This window comes from Anas platyrhynchos, chromosome 5 (genome assembly GCF_047663525.1).
Source record: "Anas platyrhynchos isolate ZD024472 breed Pekin duck chromosome 5, IASCAAS_PekinDuck_T2T, whole genome shotgun sequence".
NCBI lineage: Eukaryota > Metazoa > Chordata > Aves > Anseriformes > Anatidae > Anas > Anas platyrhynchos.
This window is the reverse complement of record NC_092591.1, coordinates 33,681,879-33,699,924: the sequence shown is the minus strand read 5'-3', so window position 1 is coordinate 33,699,924 and position 18,046 is coordinate 33,681,879. Positions and strand designations below refer to the sequence as shown.

General features: G+C 42.1%; 2 protein-coding genes across 5 annotated transcripts in view; both read left to right on the top strand.

The window, feature by feature from the left end:
- Positions 1 to 14,385, top strand: part of RPAP1 (RNA polymerase II associated protein 1) — a 42,066-nt gene extending 27,681 nt beyond the window's left edge. For all 3 annotated transcript variants that reach the window (XM_027459581.3, XM_027459582.3, XM_005029135.6), the window contains exons 16-25: positions 309 to 488; positions 1,316 to 1,517; positions 3,594 to 3,703; positions 5,049 to 5,244; positions 6,196 to 6,345; positions 6,820 to 6,962; positions 8,121 to 8,925; positions 10,764 to 10,940; positions 11,741 to 11,797; positions 12,587 to 14,385. In XM_027459581.3, coding sequence (XP_027315382.3) covers positions 309 to 488; positions 1,316 to 1,517; positions 3,594 to 3,703; positions 5,049 to 5,244; positions 6,196 to 6,345; positions 6,820 to 6,962; positions 8,121 to 8,925; positions 10,764 to 10,940; positions 11,741 to 11,797; positions 12,587 to 12,742 — 2,176 coding nt within the window. In that variant the 3' untranslated portion in view covers positions 12,743 to 14,385. The remainder of the gene's footprint in view (positions 1 to 308; positions 489 to 1,315; positions 1,518 to 3,593; positions 3,704 to 5,048; positions 5,245 to 6,195; positions 6,346 to 6,819; positions 6,963 to 8,120; positions 8,926 to 10,763; positions 10,941 to 11,740; positions 11,798 to 12,586) is intronic.
- A 1,700-nt stretch (positions 14,386 to 16,085) lies between these two features.
- LTK (leukocyte receptor tyrosine kinase) overlaps positions 16,086 to 18,046 on the top strand; it is a 156,747-nt gene continuing 154,786 nt past the window's right edge. The window contains exon 1 of one of the 2 annotated variants that reach the window (XM_013108203.5): positions 16,086 to 16,480. The gene's annotated coding sequence lies outside the window, so the exon portion shown is untranslated. The remainder of the gene's footprint in view (positions 16,481 to 18,046) is intronic. The other variant, XM_013108201.5, reaches the window with a different exon arrangement.

The window sequence follows — 18,046 nt, the reverse complement described above, 5'->3', positions numbered from 1 at the left end:
TTGGGATGGGAGGGTGCATAGAAGATAGAGCTGGGAGCTTCCTATGGCATGCAAAGAAAGTTGAAGAAGCAATGGGCACAAATTGAAATACAAGAAATTTTATTTCACAGTAGGAAAAGGTTTTCTTATACTTTTAAGGTGTTCACACAGGAACAGATTGCTCAAAAACATTGTGGATTCTGCATCCTTGAAGATACACAAAACCCAGCTATGCATGTTCCTAGGCAAACTTGCTTGAACAGGGAGTTGGACTGCAGATGATCTGTAGATCTCCATTCCAATATCATTTATTCTGTGATTCTTACTAGGGATCTCTACCCTGTGCTGGTGAGGATACTTCAGTCCCTGCCTGAATTGCTCAGCTCTTGCCGTGAGAAGAACCCAGTGCGTGAGTTGTCTGTCCAGCGAGCTACAGCAGTGATTACTCTGCTGATGCATGTGACGCAAACAGCAGGCTGCACGGTGGAGCTGCAGGCCAAGCTGAGCAGGTAGCCCCTCTGTCACCAGTGCGGTTTGTCTGAGCAGTTGGTGTCCAGTATTCCTTCTCTTTGGTTAGGAGACCTGGCTGTTCCCTTCTGTTTCTTTGTTTTGGGGTGGTGTACCATCCCATGTGTGAATCCCTTCATGCCAGAGCGTGTTCCCTTTGACGTGAGGTCAGAAGGGGGTATCTAGATTGGTAGACAGCTGGATGCCTGCTAGCCTTATGAGACGGAGAAGTAAAGATGTGCATTTAGCAGTGGGTTACAAGGGCAGTGTTAGCAAAATGCACTGCTGAATTGAGCTAGGAAACTCCTCTAATTTACCCTTTGGGAAAAAGAAAAACCTCTGAGGTTTGGAGGAAAGAACCTCTCTGCAGAGACCCAGGTGGGTCAGGATAGAGAGAAGTTGGCAGTGGATTTGGTTTTGGCATATGTCAAAGCAGTAGAAGTTGCTGAAGACACAAGTACATTTTCTGGTCCAAAGCAAGAAACGCTGGACCATTTTAACCAAAGCTGGATACTAGGGTAACATGTCCAGTAAATCTAGAGCTTATTAATGACAAAGTAATACAGATGAAGAAACTTTTGCTATAGTTAGTAGATTCTGCATTTGACCTTTCTGCCTAGAGTGGTTTGGTTTGGTCTGCGGGAATGTGCAAATATGTTTTTCCCCTAGTGGTCGTCATTAGGCTTCTGTTTTCTGGGCTACATGGAACTGGAAATCTTACTATGATGTTTTGATCAAATAATTTATGATTTATGATCAAATGATGTTTTGGAGAGAATTGTTTTTTGAGAGATTTTCACTATCCTGTCATTATTTTGTTGTGTTTCAGCAATAGTTCAGAAGGTAGTGATCAGATTCCGCCTCCTCCAGTAGCATGGAATCAAGTGTCGGGCTTACAACCTTTCATTGAAACCGGTCTGAAAAAAATCCTACAGGAGATATCCCAGACAGAAACTTGGCAAACTCTCCAGCCTCTGACCACAACTTATATGATCTACCTGGGAGTTTATTACAGGGCTTGCAGCCAACAGGTAAGGCCTGAAATATATAGGGTGTCTTTTCATCTCACCAGCATCAGTTTGTATATTACCACGAAAAAACTAAAAAAAAAAAAAAGAAAGGCATTGAAGAACATTAAATGAGGACTAGATTTTGTTTACCACACCTCATATCTAGAGTGGGTGGCATTGAGAGTCAAATGAATTTGCTGATCCTTCAGATTAACAATGCAAAATATCACTGTTGTCATTTCTTCCTTTGGGCTTGGAGTCTCAATCAAAGTATGTGGTCATACTCTGACTGTTTAGATTTACTGTGGAAAACCATAGCATGCAGCAAATATGACCTAATATAGTTTGGCAGTCCTTTCTTTTTGTGGGCTAACTTAAGCTGAATGTTTTTGCATTTGTTATGGTCTGAGAGCTTACATGTGGATTGTTACTGCAATAACCTGGTTGGAAGATTGAGCACTGAGGATCATACCGTATAAACTTTGGATAAGAGGCAACAAAGATAAATTTATTTGCTGCCCCACTGACATTCAAAGTCTAATTCTGTAACCCAGTCACTGTATGTGACCATCTTCTAAACTGAATTTTCTGAAGGTTATACATCAAAGGTTATACATCAGTGTGTTGTTTTATACTTAGCTTAAAGCTATCTCAAAGATTCATGTTCTGAAGATAAGTGCAGGTTTTTTCTTTACTGCCCAACTGATGTGCACAGGTTCTGACCTGGGAGAGCTGTCTTCAAGGTGTGGGGGTAATTTAACGCCCATAGATATCCAGACATAGAATCATAGAATCATAGAATATCCTGAGTTGGAAGGGACCCTTAAGGATCATCAAGTCCAACTCTTGACACCGCACAGGTCTACCCAAGTTCAGACCATGTGACTAAGTGCACAGTCCAATCTCTTCTTAAATTCAGTCAGGCTCGGTGCAGTGACCACTTCCCTGGGGAGCCTGTTCCAGTGTGCACATCTGCAACTCCTCTGAAATCTGCCCCCAAACAATTGAGTTTTCTTGCCATAGCTGGGGTGGAAACTGCTAGTATCTTTCAAAGCTATCTTCAGTGCCCCAAAGGTCGTTCGCACCTTTCACTTGCTGTCATTAGGTCATGAGTGTTAGGATGACTATTTAAAGAGACTAGTACTCCTTTTTAACCTTAATAGATATACCAGAAGAATCGCTGCCTAGATTCTTCTGTTAGATCCTTGAACTATACCATAAGAGTTTTTATTTCCATTAAAAAAAAAAAGTAATCATCCACCTGTGTTTATCTGGTCTGATTTGAAAAATCAAACATGTTACATAAAATTTATTTTTATTTTTAATGGGCTAGAGAAAAAAATCAACCTGTATGGTAACTGGACTCATGAATATTGGGACCTCAGAATATTTTTGTTAGACTACTAACAACTGAGGTTAACATCTTCATTTAGATTTTGCTGACTGGTTTCTGGAGAGAGTTTTCACCTAGGGAAAATCAGATTTTGTTATGGAAATGAGTATTTCTGTATCCTAAAGCAGCATACAAATGAAAAGAAAGTAGAGTAAAAAAATTGCCAGCAAGTTCCTTCAACCTGGAATATTGCTTACTAGGGTCGGAAGAATTCGGATGGTTCTCTAAAAGCCACAGATCCTCCCCTGTGCAGTGTTCATCCACAGCCATGTCTTGATGGGTAGGTCAAATGCACTTCATACAGTTGATTTTTTTTTTCAAGACCCTCATGATGCCACTCTGCTTTCTCAAGGTAGTTCTGATCACCTTTGTGTTTTCTTCAAGTTAAATGGGAAGATCAGCACATAGATAGTATGGGGAGGGTGAGGTTAGCCACTTAGGGCAAGTTTTCATTCAGGGAATCTCACTCCCTTACTTCCAGCTAAATAAGAATTCTCTATGATGCATTTAATACTTGAGTACTGAGGACACCTTGAGGTGCCAGCTCTCGGCTTCCACACCTTGAGTGGTGAGGCCAGCTCTAACCTATAGCAGTACCAGTATGTAGATGACAACTTGTCTCAAAGAGGTAATTAACAAAAGAGAGAGAAGTTAAATCAGCCTGTCTTTTTCTGCTTTCTCCTGTTTTCCCATGTTTTATGCAGCCATCGGTCAATCCGATTGACTGCTTAGAAGAACTGGAACGTTTGACGTCTGAGGTGCTACAGCCCCTTCTCAGCCAGCCAGCCATACACAGCATGTGGGATTTACTCAGGTAAAATCATTCCACTGCTAAGAAACAGTTTCCTGAAGCTAAGGGAGTCTCACTGCTGTACTATGTAAGGGAGCCCTTTGGACTGCATGATCAGGAATGGACAAAGCTCAGTGGTTCAAGGACTGAGAATCCACTCACAGCAAAGAAATTCTCTAACATTGGCCTAGAATATATAAAAGAGCACAGTTCTGCTTCAAATATTTTCCCCCCTTCCATTTGTTTACCCTGTACCTAAGTGCACCGTGTGTGTGCAACTGACAGTTGGGTGAACTAGAGTGCAGTAGGGCTGTGTCTACACCCTGCTCTGTCCTCTCTGCTCATAGCAAAAAGCAGGATGGCTACAGAGGTTCTCCAGTTCTTCCTTGCCTACTGGTGCTGCTGCAGTGCCTGCATCTCTACCCTTCATGTAGCTGTGTTTTATATTAATTCCAAATCAGTGGTAGTCACTCTTGGCTTTGATTCTTCTTTGGTTTCCCTGATTTAAAAACAAGAAAATAACATCAGTTTGAGTCCCTCTTATGTTGGTGGGGGAGTACATGTACAGTTCACATGCTCTATATGATACTTCTTTTATAAAATAATTCAAGCTCCTGCAGAGCTCCACAAGGGCCTTGAAAGCCCCTGCAGGAAAGTGAAAGGCCAGATGACAAATTGTCCTTTCAGACATTTGGGTAACATGACTTTTCTCTTGGGCTCTGGGAACTCTTGAGCGCTGCAGATATTCTGTCTTTCTACTGTAGAGGGAGCCTCGCTACCAGCCTGCGAATAAATCCTTTGAGGAGAGGGAACCTGAAAGGCTCCACTTGTAGCCAGGGAAACATCTAGTTGCTTTTAACAACGTCTGATGTGAGGGGCACTTGAAATTTTTGGTTTTAAGTGGCATTTGAATGGTCACCAAACTGTCTGGCCCATGTTCTTTCATGATTGAAAAATCGGAAGCTTCTAGCACCAGAGTCCAACACAAGGGGCAGCATTTTTGCAATGTCAGTTTTAGATATAAGATGGCTTTTTGGCTTTGCCTGACAGTTTATTTTTGAATGTCCCAAATGTGCGGGCAGCCCTATTAGTCTGGCTTACGTGCTTGTGGGGAAATGTGTAAAAAATATATAAAGCATATATTTTTATAAATTTATATATTTATAAATTTATATTTTATTTAATTTATATTTTATATATAAATATATATATTTCTTTTTAAATCAAGGGTCCAGTACTTTCAAATGTTTGAAATCAGACATATATCAGTGCATCAATATTTCTGTACATCATGTACTATTCAACTGAAGATAAGAATTAAAGATATGTGCTTTTGATCTGATCTCTCTCTCATTCTTTGTTCACACAGGCCATGTTCTGCTTTGTGCAATCCTCTGTCCTGTTCCCCGGGACCTGAATCTGTGTTAAGCATCATATCTTTGAGCTGTACTGGAGGCAAACCTCCTTTGAACCTAGTTGGTTCCAAGTCCCCTTTCCCCTTCCTCACTGCCCTCCTGTTTCTCATCAATAGCATCACTCACATTCATAAAGGGCTGATCAGCAAGGTGAGAATAGACTTCTTGGCTATAAATTCTATGTGAATGGTAGTGTACTTGGGAGGGAGGTTAGTGTTTGTGTATTCCCAGGCTTAAGAATGATGTTACAAAGATGATTAAAATAGAATTGTTGTATATTTTTTAATTTAAAAATATCAAAGTACTATAGAGAGAAATGCCTCCATTTTCAGAATGGGTGAAACAAGCATCTGAAAAATATCCTGCCTTTGAACTCAAATATCCAATTGACACTGGGAAGCTGGGATTATAAAGCAAGTGTCAAATGACAAGGAGGCTTAAAGGATGGATTTATGAAGAATATTTAGAAGGGTTTAGCAACTGTTGTTTGGCTAAACAAAATAATTGACTGTCAGAGGAGGGAAAAGAGGTGGTTGAAGGATATAGAACAAAGGAAAATGGGATAAAAATAAATGAGCTAATGAAAGCTACAGTGGCTGGAAAGGTTTCTTCCCACTTCTTGTTGCCCTGAGTTGTTAGAGTAAGAGTGAGTCATGGAAGAGTGCTAACTCTGAAGAGGAAATGGCAGCGTCCTAGGGAGATGGAGTACCTAGCATAAGTTTTCTCAGAGCTTTCCTCTGTGATCTTATGTTTAATTAGCTGATCAGTTACTAATAGCAGTATATTGCTAGGTGAGAGAAAAACCTTTTAAGTTGCTGACTTAAAGTCAGCGGTTAAGGTTTCTGTCTTACAAAGCAAAGTGGAAAACGTAGGCAGTGACTATCGGTTACCTGAGGTCAGGGGTGGTCATGATGGATGCAGGTGAGCCCCAAGGCAGAAAGGTGGTTATCAGGCCATTTCTAAATGTCTCTCTTGCAGTAGCCAACAGGAGTTCTTTTGAAGAAAGCAAGGGGGGGGTAGACTTCGGAGAGGACTGTTTTACTTTCCTCCATGCATGGACTGTGTTAGTAGTATTTGTCTCTGCTTCTGATTTTGTTATAGTACAGCTCTGTGCTGAGCTTTGGAGGCCTGAAGGATTATCTGCACCAAAGCTGGCAGACTGGACCTCCCTCTGTAACTCCCTCATCTGCATGGATGCTGCGCCATGAATATCATCTGCAGTACTTCGTGTTGACGTTGGCTAAGAGAATGGTATTCTTGCTGGTCCTCTAATTTCTTTCACTCCAGGAATTGACTTCACCTTGGTTTCTGTTACTCAGTGTGTCAGACTGGCAACTGGCCTTTACATCAGGGTTCTTTCATGTAGCTGGCTTAGGTGTGGTGACTCTTCTGCTGTCTTGACTGTTATGCCCCATTAGCAAAGAGTATCTTCACTTTACAGTTGCGGATGTGGGGATTTAGATCCAAAACACTTTGGATGGCAAAACTAAATTTTTGGCTGTCCTTGGGCTAGACTGAGAACAACTTCTTTAACAGCACACTTGAAAACTGTGTCTGCCTTTCTAGAGCAGTAAGGGGAAGCAGAAAAATGTCCATATGAATGCTGATGGTGCTCATGGTGCCTCAGTTTCTAATTTTCCATCTGCCTCAGCTGCCCCCATCCTTGTTGATTGCCCTGATGACAAATGCTACAGTGTTTTTACCTGGTGTTTTGTTTCCATACAGGCGGGCACTTGTCCAGATTACAGGCAGCATGCCTCGCTCCATCACTGTGTCGCCCTGGCATTGCTAAGCCGTCTGTTACCAGGGAGTGAGCATCTGGCTTATGAAGTCCTACTGGATCTTGCCTTTAATCCAGAGTTTCTTCCGTAAGCTTTGCATTTTTTGTCCTTCTTTCTGTAATCTGGTACATGGGAAGATTTGGGAAAGATTAAAAAAGCAGAGGTTGGCACTGGCATTTGGTTGTAATTTTTTGCCTTTAATAGGGCTTGTATTCAAACTGTAGATACTCATTGACATATTCTTGAGAATATGACTTGACTTGAGTCATGGAGCTTTCTGGTCAGACCAACAGCGTGGTTGCAGATTTCTTTCCAGCGTAGCCATGCAGAGAAATATGACCACTTTCTTTTGATCTCCTCTGTGGCTGGAGTCCTGTGATTCATGGTAGAACTGATTTTCACTAAGGTCCAGCATCTACTGTCCTGAGGGTAGTGAGCATACAAAACACATTGCAACCTGACCTACTCTGAAAAGCTCACTAAGTCTTTCTCTAACCCTTACTGTACAATTCCTTACATAAACTTTTGCTGATTTGACAATGATGAAGTACTTGTACTGGAAGAAATCTTGAGCATCTCAAATATAAAGCCTTCATGTCTAGCCAAGATGGCAGCAGTTTTAGTTCATCCCAGTCACTTTGAAACGTGCCATGGTGCTTCCGTATAGGAGGTTGGACAAATACACTGCAAAGAGATACCATACTTCTCCAGAAAAGTTGCCTTTCAAAAGGAAAGTTTTTTTAAATTGTATTTTCTTGCAAATATCTGCTATAGAGGCACTGTTTTGCAAGAATTTGACAAGTAATCAGAGACGATGGTCAGTCTGATCTGAAATCATGGCAAATGGGTTTGACAGCACCCCTCCCTCCATTTCAATTTACCAGTCTGTATAGTTGCAACTGCAAGCAGCAAAGCTGCTGTAGTGAGAATTGTCTTATCGATTCATCCTCCAAAACAGTGCTGACGTTGTGCAGAGGTTTTTCATGCAATACCTTCATGTTGCTAGCTCCAGATGTAGTTCTGTGAATTTCCTGTAGATATCAAGGTAGCTGATGCTTTACAGGCACACAGTATTATTATAATTGAATGCTGCAGAAAGTTTTGCAACTGCTGTGTGTACTACTAATCTCCCTGATCCAGGGAGATCATAGAGATGAATTTTTGTGTTGCTCATGTTTTGGCAGTTGGCATGTGTGGTGTTTTTTGTTTGTTTAATTTTAACTGATGTTTATTTCTGTCTTACAGTGAAGGGAAAACTGGAGGGCCAGAAGCAGCTGACTTTTCTGATATCCTGCATCTGGGTACCAGTGCCAAACTGGCACAGCCTGGCTCTGCAGCAGCAGCATCTTCAAAGCCTACACGTGGTGCCCTGCTGAAAGAATCATACCAGAATCTGCCTGTCATCCGCTCCTGCTACCTCTCTCATTTTGTTCACTTGCAGCCTGCCCTTGTGCATTCCCAAGCATCCTACGAAGGACGGAATTACCTCATCCAGTCAATGCTGCTTCCTGAGGTCAAAGGGCCCATCCTGCCTTCAGACTGGCCTTTCTTTCCACTTATCAGCCTCTACAACAAAGTGACTAATGCAGAGACACGGGGGGCTGTGCTGAACTCTCTCCCACTTGATCTAGTCAACACTGTGACCTGGAATCTTCAGTGGGTCTTGTTGCTGGAAACCTGGCGTGCTAAAACCCTTCAGAGCATCCCTACTGCTGCCAAACTTGCACGACTTATGTGTGTCTTCCTCACAGGTGGTGACCTCTTTCTAGAAGCACCGATCCACTGCTACACAGCTGCCCTTCTCTCTATCTACTGCCAGCCCAAGGCGCTAGACTCCCTAAACTTGGATGCTCCACTCCCTGGTTTGGCTTCCTTCCATGATCTCTATATAAGTTTGCTGGAACAGTTTGAAGGTGTCTCCTTTGGAGATCCACTCTTTGGAGTCTTTGTTCTTCTACCTCTGCAGAAGCGTTTCAATGTTCATCTGCGTCTCTCTGTTTTTGGGGAGCACACAAGCATCCTGCGGGCACTGGGAGTGCCGCTCCAGCAGGTAATCCTGGCTTAGTAGTTACCTGTCACTGCATGTTTCTGGGATACTGGGCTCTTGCGTGTTTCTCCAACCTTGATTTGGGCATCCTCCCAGCACTTCCTCTTCTTCTTCATCCCTCAGTGTCCAGTAGAACAGTAATGATTTCTGTCCCTGCTCTGCTTGGTCTAATGGTTGAGAAGCTCCTCATTCATGGCCTCTATGTATCAAGGGCTATTCTGCACCCATGTTCTTCTGACATACATTACCTTTCCCTTAAGTATTTTCTTTGTCTAGTGAGAACCTTTTCCTGTGCAGTGCATGGACAAACACTTGTTTTTTCCTCTCATACTGTGTTTCCACAATTGGTTATACTGGAGTTGTGCTTTACTGGGTCGCTCAGTGAGAAAGTTTGACCTGCCAAGTGCAGGACTGCACTTCTTTTGAATGAGCAGAGCATAAGACATGGAATTTCTCTTTAAATTCTATGTCTCTTGCAAAATAAGTTGACACCTGATATTGCGTAAAGTTTGTTAATACAAAAACAATGTTTCAAAAAAAATAAATTCAAGCAACTGTGAACCAGCAGTTTAAGTGAGATCAATGCTTTGCATCACTTGGTTGCGATACTTTTGTTCTGGGTATAGTAGCCCTGCAGCCAGCTTGTCTATATCATTATGACCAGATGAGCCTTTTGTTTCTTAAACCGAGTAAGCCAAGATACTCTGGCTTGCTTCTTATCATAAAGCTCTTTGTTTTCTTGACCTATTTATTCTCAGTAGCTCTTCCCTGTCTCAGTTTTAGTTCCACGAATATACATAGAGCTGAACACCCTATTCCAGATGAAAATGTTCATTTTTCATATGCTTTATCTTGCCTTGATCCTGTAATGCCAAATCCCTCAATGCCAGCAGAACTGTGACATACGTTACAATGGAGGAAGTTCAAAACAGGTTTCTATGCTTTGTTTTTCATGTGCTCAGATTTTTTTTTTTTAAACGATTAATACTTTGGATAATGTTTTCATTGCTGTGTTGCTTGAAAACAAATTGTGCATTGGAAAATCTGAGCAAAATCATTTGGGGGGAGGTGTGTTTTCCTTTTCTTTTGTCTTAATGTAAGTTAAACATACCCTAGCGGGCAGGGCAGTAAAAATTTTAGTAGTACAGTCTTTGTAGCCAAAGACTGAAGTTTGGCATAGATGCTATGTTGTCACTGCAGACTTATTGAGTGTAGTCAAAGATTGTCTTCAAGTCTTGCAAAGAAGATGCTTCAATGTGCAATACATAACGCTGGTTCTAGAAAACGTCTGTAAAAACGAAGAAGAACAAAATTTGGATTTCTGGAGAACAGAGAAGCAAACAGAACCAAGTTGTTTTTAAAAGCATTTATGACCTACTTTTCAAAGCTAGAAGGTGAAGTCAAAATGCTGGAAACTTCATTTAATAGCAACGATAACTCTGGCATAAATACCTGCTTTCCTTTTCTCACTAAATGCATAGGTCAGTGTAAGCCTCTCTGATGCATTAGCAGGAGATGCTGCTGAAAGCACTTTGTCTCCTCACTTTGAAACACCTCTTCTTACCTGTGCCCAAAAGCAACTATAGTCACTTGACCAGTAAAACACTTCTTCATAAAGATGAAGAGGTCTTGAGGGCACTTTGACAAAGGCACATCACATTAGTCAGTGTGGGTGGCAACAGTTCTGCTCCAGCTGGGAGCTGTGCCACTGAGGTGCATTGTGTTACACAGGAGTGTGCACCAAAACAACTGGGAAAGGGGACACTAAAATCCTGAACTTCCCCTCACTACTTAGATCCCGACACACAAAGTAATGTTGCTTTTGGGTGATTTTCTTGCAGTTTCCCGTGCCTCTTGAGCGATACACTTCTCCTCCTGAGGATAACCTGAACCTCCTGCGACTCTACTTCCGAACACTGGTCACTGGCGCACTGCGCCACACCTGGTGCCCTGTTCTTTATGTGGTGGCTGTGGCTCACGTGAACAGCTTTATTTTTTCCCAAGACAGTACAACACAGGTAGGTAATGAATGGCAGAGCATCAGGGCTGGAAGCTTTGAGTTTTGCACCTGCTCTTCCCAAGAGTCCATTGTGGCTTGTTGGTGAATCACTGACCCAGAGCTTGAAAACAAAGATTGTAAGCACATGTTGAGGACTGTGCAGCTGTTTGAGGTCTGAAGGTTGGAATCCACATAGGAGAGAGCAGATGATAACCATTAGTCATTATAAAATAAGAAACTTGTACTAATGGCAGCCAATCCTATATAAACCTTTAAAGTCTACAACTGTGGGCTATCGTACAGAAGGAAAGAATGAAGCACAAATGATGGAGCTGATTAGCTCCATAGCCTGTAATAGACTTAGCCTCTTTTCGGGCAATCTTAAGGTGTCATAGAATCATAGAAGGGTTTGGTTAGGAAGGGACTTTAAAGATCATCCAGTTCCAAACCCCCTGCTGTGGGCAGGGAAGTCCCAGCCAACCTGGCCTTGATCACTTCAAGGGATAGGGCATCCTGCTTCAGTGCCTCACCACCCTTTGAGTGAAGAATTTGTTCCTTATATCTAATCTATATCTACCCTCTATCAGTTTAAAGCCATTACCACTTATTCTATCAATACATGTCAGATGGGCTTCAGGTCAGGGGAAGGAGGAAAAGGAGAGGGATCCAAGTGATTGCCACCTCAAGGCTTTTCTGATGGAACAAGCTGCTCTTTGGACCATCATCATAATAAGCAGAGCATCCTTCTAGAGTGCTGCATGGCCTGTGGGCAAAGCTAGTGTTGTACTGTATTAATTTAAGTATGTGTTTTGTTCTTAGGAGGCTGATGCTGCTCGGAAAAGCATGCTGCGAAAGACTTGGCTCTTGGTGGATGAGGTAGGGTCCGTAAGGATCAGCGTGTGGTGCTGGGGCTTGAGGTTTTCAGGCATGGTACTTATTACAGACTTAAATTTGTGTTTGAAGTCTGAAATTTGCTTTTGTCTACATTGCTAACTTGAGAATGAGAGATTAGCAGAAGGATTTTAACATGCAGTGTCTATAAGGAGTATTATCTAGTTCTTGCTTTAACTGAACTCAATGCACTGAGTCCACTGGAACACAGATGAATCTCCTGTACTGTATTTCTGAGCCTCTTGCTAGAGCAGTATTTTATCTGGATAGTGAGGGGTGGTTGTAGCACAGCTGTGAACAGGCAGCCAGCAGGGACCTCCCTTAACTCTTAGTTGGATGCTTTCCTCACAAAAGAACAAAACAAATGTGAGGTGTCTGTTTTTCTGCTTTCCGTCCTGCCTTATCATAACAGATCTTGCCAAAGTCTATCACTTCTGTAACAGAGCTGAGTCATTTGGCCCTTTATGTTTAGTGTCTAGGGTAAATTCTTAGTTCCCTCTCAAAACCCCATTTTGGCATCTGGCAAGAGATCATTGAGAAGGGTTGTTGAGGAGACAGTGGACTTTTGTTCAGAAGTGGAACACTCATGCAAATCAAGAGAGTTTCTTGGAAGAAACTCACCTTTTACAGCTCTTCTATTGAAGATGGTGCAGTTAAATATGTTGGGCTTGGTGGAGTTGTATTGTCTGGCAGGTTGCTATCTTGTGTTGGAGATAGGAATGATTAGATTCTTACTTTTAAGACATGCTTAATAATTGCAATTTCTTTCTTCAGACCCTGAAAAAGCACCTTCTCTACTACAGACTGCTGAATGCCGAGAGCCCTTTGGGATTTGACCTTTATGAGCAACTCCCTCCTATGCGACTGAAGTACCTGCAAACGGTGATACAGAAAGAAAACAAGGAGAACACACCAGTGCTAGTCTCATAGCAAAACACTTGTGGAAGTGGAGGGCTAAAGAGAAGAATAGAAGAGCTCAGTTTATGCTTCACTGATGAGACTACGTACATCTTAAACAGTTACAGTGTCTTGCTTGGACACTCTCAGCAAAGTGAAGCACTGGTAGAATGCTCCCAGCCCTGCAGTACAATACAAACCTCAAGATATGTCAATGTGTGTGTGGCCTCTCCATTATGAATGCTGGGGCATTTTCCTGCATTCTCTTTCAGGTTGTTCTACTTCTTCCTGGAGGAAGCAGAAATGTGTCTAAGAGGCACTGGACTGTTGAATAAACTGAAAGAACTGAAAAAGCCATTTTGTTCATTCAGGCCGGAGATTGTGAATTCTCATGACGATGTCTGTCTTCCCGAGATCTTTCCCTTTTTTTTTTTATCCTGAGTTTTGAACGGTCCCTTTCCCCTACTGTCCCTGCAAATAAAATGACAGCGCAGCAGGGAAGAAGCTGATCCTGTGAACTTTTTTTTTTTTTTTTTTATCTTTTCACATATGTTTTTTCCATATATAGGATCATAGTCTGACCAGTCACAGATGCCGGATCTCTAAGAAACAATAGCTCCTAATGCAGTTGACATCTTACCTTGTCTGTCTTTTGGATAGTATCTAAACTGCTTTATTTTCTCCCTTATTTGTTTACATATATAACAAGATAAATAATTTATTTGCAGTGAGAATGCTTGTCAGAAACTACTCCCCCTTAGAGAAAAAAACGTATCTGCTTGTTTAAGTAGAACATGTATTGATTGTCTTCTGAGAAGAAGGGAATGTAATTTAAATTTTCAAGTAGTATTCCAAAGTTTCGACCTCATTTTAAAAATCTCTTATTTGATTCCCACTTCTACATCCAAATTCTATTTTGCAGCTGCCAACACATGAGCTACAAAGGTAGCGTCCTAAAGTGTTCATCACAAATGCCAGGTCAAGCCCAGCATTTACCCTAAGTGTAGTCTCACTGAAGTGGATGTTTAATTTGTATCCAATAGTTTTTGTAGAACTACAGTCAGTCTGGCAGACTTCTGTTTCAATAATTTTTATGAATAAAACTTGATAAAGTTATTTCTTCTGCTTTGTTCTTATGAACAAATACCTCTGGGAGGTGCAGGGTGATGCCTAGCCGAGAGACATAAGATCCTTTCTACCTGTCAAAAAGTTTTCTAAGTCTACCAGCACCCCCTAAGTTTCCAGAAGATACCGTCTCACCTTTTTTGTCCTCTTATTTCAGATAGGACATAGGTGGAACCGATGTTTCATTTTGATCTTTCTTTTTATTTTTTCCTATTGCAATTTTTGATCTGCAGCTGGGGGAAACTACAAAAGCAGAAAGTGGTCAACAGTCATTTTCCTTGTTGCTAATTATTTTAAAAGTACTTGATGAAAGTAAAAGTTTAATGAAAGGCATTCAAGTTTCTATTCTGTCTAGATGGTGAGAGTCCCAGCAGTTGTCTTTCAAGAACAATGAATGCATGGTAAAAGTTAAGAACTCCTAGCTGGCCATTTAAGAACTGCCTTCATCAAGGACTTCATCTTTTGCTTTTATGACCTACAAAAATCTCTTGTGTAATACAAAATTGAGTTTTTAAATGTATACAGAGTGTAAATAAATGTTTTGATAACTAGTTTTTTTTTTTTTTTTTTTTTTTTTTAACAATGAGAATGCTCTCTTCTTTATTTAAATCTTTCTTGTCTTTGGATAGTTCTGTGTGGAATTTATCGATATATTGGGAATCCACGTGCTGTGAGGTATGGTGGGCCAGTAATACAGGGTATCAAATGCTGTGTATATACATGGCAAAGGTGCAGGGTGAGTATTGTGTGACTTGTCATGTGCCACAGCTGGGAATGCAGTAAAAAAAACTATCCACAGACGATATCTGTAGGTGGTAAGAGAGGAGGTAAATTTCATTTGTTTTGTGAAATCTGGGAAGGAATGGATCAGGCTTTTGTCTCTTTCTGAAAAGTCCCCTTTGTTCCCAGATGCTTCTCAAGCAATTAATATATGCCCAGAATATACTTCCATCTTCTGGCATAGAGTTCTGCTGCAAGCAGCAGGAACAGAGGGAAAAAAAGGATCCCAAACAATTCTGTAGGCCATACTTGCATGCAGAAATTTTACACGTGTTGTGCATCAGCTGTAAGCTCTCAAAACTTTGGCTGTGACTGAGACAGTACAGCAGTCCCAACCTTGAGATTTAGAAGGCTCTGGGTAACCTTGTTCCAGATTTCTCTGCAGAACACTAGAGGGCATTGCTTTATCTAGTTTAAAAGCAAACTTTCTCAGCTGCGATGCAATTGAGGGAAAAATACAAACAGAACTATAACAACAACAACAAAAAAAAACACCTTAAACCTAGTTTGGATTTTCTGCCTTTTTTTTAAATTGTTATTATTATTGAATTCTCCATGTTCCCTCCAAAAGTATATTCACTAAGTTTTGTGTTGCTAAGAGTTATTCCTAGAAGAAACAGAGTTGATGTGTGACCCTTCCACCCTGTGAGTGATTTGAATTTGCTAGGCTGGGATCCGTGTTTGGTGGTGTGTGTGGCCCATTTGTGCTGAACAACAGCAGCTCCTAAAGAAGATACAGGCACCTTGGCAGCTGGCTCTATTCTACACAGGGGTAGGACTAAGTGGTGCAGGACAAAATAAAGAGGCAAGGAAGAAACCAAAATGGGACTAAAACCCCACTGTAAGAAGGCTACACTTGGTACCTTTACAACAGTAATATACACATGAAGCTTTGTGTGATTAATGCAGTTGCATCCCACTGTATTTATTGACTACTTCAGTTTGATGGTGGAATGTAAAAATCCATTTCTTGGCTAATACCTTCTGTCTGGCTACTTCATATCAGGTAAACCCTGAACACCTTTTGCTGACGAAGTCATGGACAGACAGAAGAAGCCGTAAGGTGCAGATGTATAAATACACGACAGGTCAGACACATTTCTGATGTCAGACAGCAGCAAGGCAGCTTTTGCTGTTTCCTACTTGTACAACATTCTCCTTGCAGATCACTGCAATGAGGTGGTGCCTCCAGCTCGTAATCAAATTGGGGAGCAAAACATGTTTTCTTTTTGCTTACAGAAGCTCTCCATTTACAGAGGCAGTCCTCTTGATTTTTCTTGTACAAATAACTTTATGACAATTTACCAGCCTTTGCCCTACTTTTCAAAAACTTTTATTTTTCCTTTGAAGGGAGAACCCACAGTGGAGACATCCCTTCAGCAAGCCCTGACTCCGAGCAGGTGTTTTGTGCAGGTAGTTAACAAAGAAAGGACATTTTAAACCAAGCAACACCTGGCCCACATTCAGATCAAGTTATTTTCTGCTGGAGTATTATCAGCAGATCCTGGTGACACCTGTGGCTCCAGAGACCAGAACAGCATCTTTTATTTTGCCCCTGAGCCCTGATAACCTCTGTGCCCACTTGAAACTCCTTCACAGGCCCTCTGTGGAGCAGCCAGCCCAGGAGGGCTGAGGGGGCTGCGCGGAATTTTCTAGAATGCCCTGAGGGGCGCCAGCTGCGCTGAGAGGAGGCAGCTGTGGCCGGGGCAGGTGACGGAAGGGGGGCACCTGGGCACTGCCCAGCAGCCCTCAGTGAGCTGTGGAAGGATCAGCGGCAGCCTGAGGAGGAAAGCAACAAGTTTCTTCAATTTTTATCCATTTTCCGTCACATAAAGCGGCTGATGGGCTGTGGAGACTATGAACCAGGTCAGGAGTGCTGAAATGCGCGTTGTGTGGGTTGGTGTGTGCCTTCTCACAGGGGCTGTGGGGGCTTTTGTCCTGCTGAGGTGATAAATGTGTTTTTGGGCTACACGAAGTTGCCTCCACCCCTCAGGGGAAGGAGGAGGGGGGGGGCCTCACTTCAGGGTGGTTTGTGAGGGGAGTGTGTGGAGGGGTGTGTGGGGAGGGGGCTCTGGCAGGCCCTGGGACCCTCTGGCATGAAAAGCCTGGTCCTAGCAGCTGTGGGGCATGGTGAGCAGGTGAATGTGGCATGTGGCTCAGCTTTTGGTTGCATTGTTCCTGGGCATCTCGTGTTGAGCTGAGGCTGCGCATCCTCTGCTCTCTCTGGTGTTCATTTCCTCTCATGCTCTCTGGCATCTTCTTTCCTGTCACAGTTTTCCTTTACCAGGCTTTCTTTCTCTCCCAATCTGTCTATTTTGAGTTTTCCTCATTGCTAATTGCAGCTTCTTTCTCATCTTTTCTCACTCTTTTGGCTGTCTGCAGAAACAGCCAGTAACTCAATAGTTTAACTGGAGAACTGAGATGCTGCCGCTGAGTTTCAGGTGAAAGCTCGCAGCTCCTCATCTAAAGGGCAGATGTCGATGAATAACGTGCACAATGTGCCTGTTTGGAAACCTTACAACACTGAAAGCTGTAACTTTACTTTTAAGACTTGGATTGACTGCTGCATAGAATGTGCAAATGCACTGCGCCGTTTGGGTCTGATGTGTCGGATATTTGACAACACTCTAGCAATTAATCAATTGGATCTGTCTGCTGAAGGGAAAGCTGGAGCTTGTGTATCAAGTGACTTTTCTTCACCATTATCACTTCCACCACAGTAAGCTTTTACCTCAGAAAATCAATGAACACATCTCCAAAACAATATTCTGGACTACTTGAGTACATAGAGGCTTTTGTTAGCATCTTCCCTCATTGTGTGCATTCAGGGTGGTTCTTTGATCTCTTCAGTGTACCAGGGCATGTAAGAGCTTTGAATTACCTTCAGGTACTGCTTGCCAGTAGTGAATTGTAGTTTCAGGGAGGGTTAGCTTGTGTCACACCATGAAGATACAATGACAGCCATGAGAGTGTGCCATGCAGCAACTGTCAAGATAAGTTGTTAGCATTCTACACAAAAAAGCAGCTTGCTGCTCCTGGCATCAATTTTTCTTTCAAATAGATTATCAAAAATAAATTTAGAGTGATACAAAAGTTTCTCTGTTAAAGCATCGTGCATCTCTCATCTCTGACATGCGTGTCAGCTCACTCACAAAATCGTAGTTGTGCTGCCACCCAGAAGACGCCACAGATGGTGGCTCATTTTTGTTCCTCTTGGTACTGTCTTCTGGAAGATTGATCAGGTTTGGATTGATGAAGTTACTTGGGCAGGAGCTGCTAGTGCTCTCCTGCTGTCTGTCCACTGCTAAAAGGAGTGGGAGGAAGGGAAATGTAAGTATACTTTTTAGTGTGTTTCTCCTCTTTTTTTTTTTTTTTTAATTTATTTTTTAGTGCTCATATATGAACACTTAAAATATTCATGGAGGAGAGTGT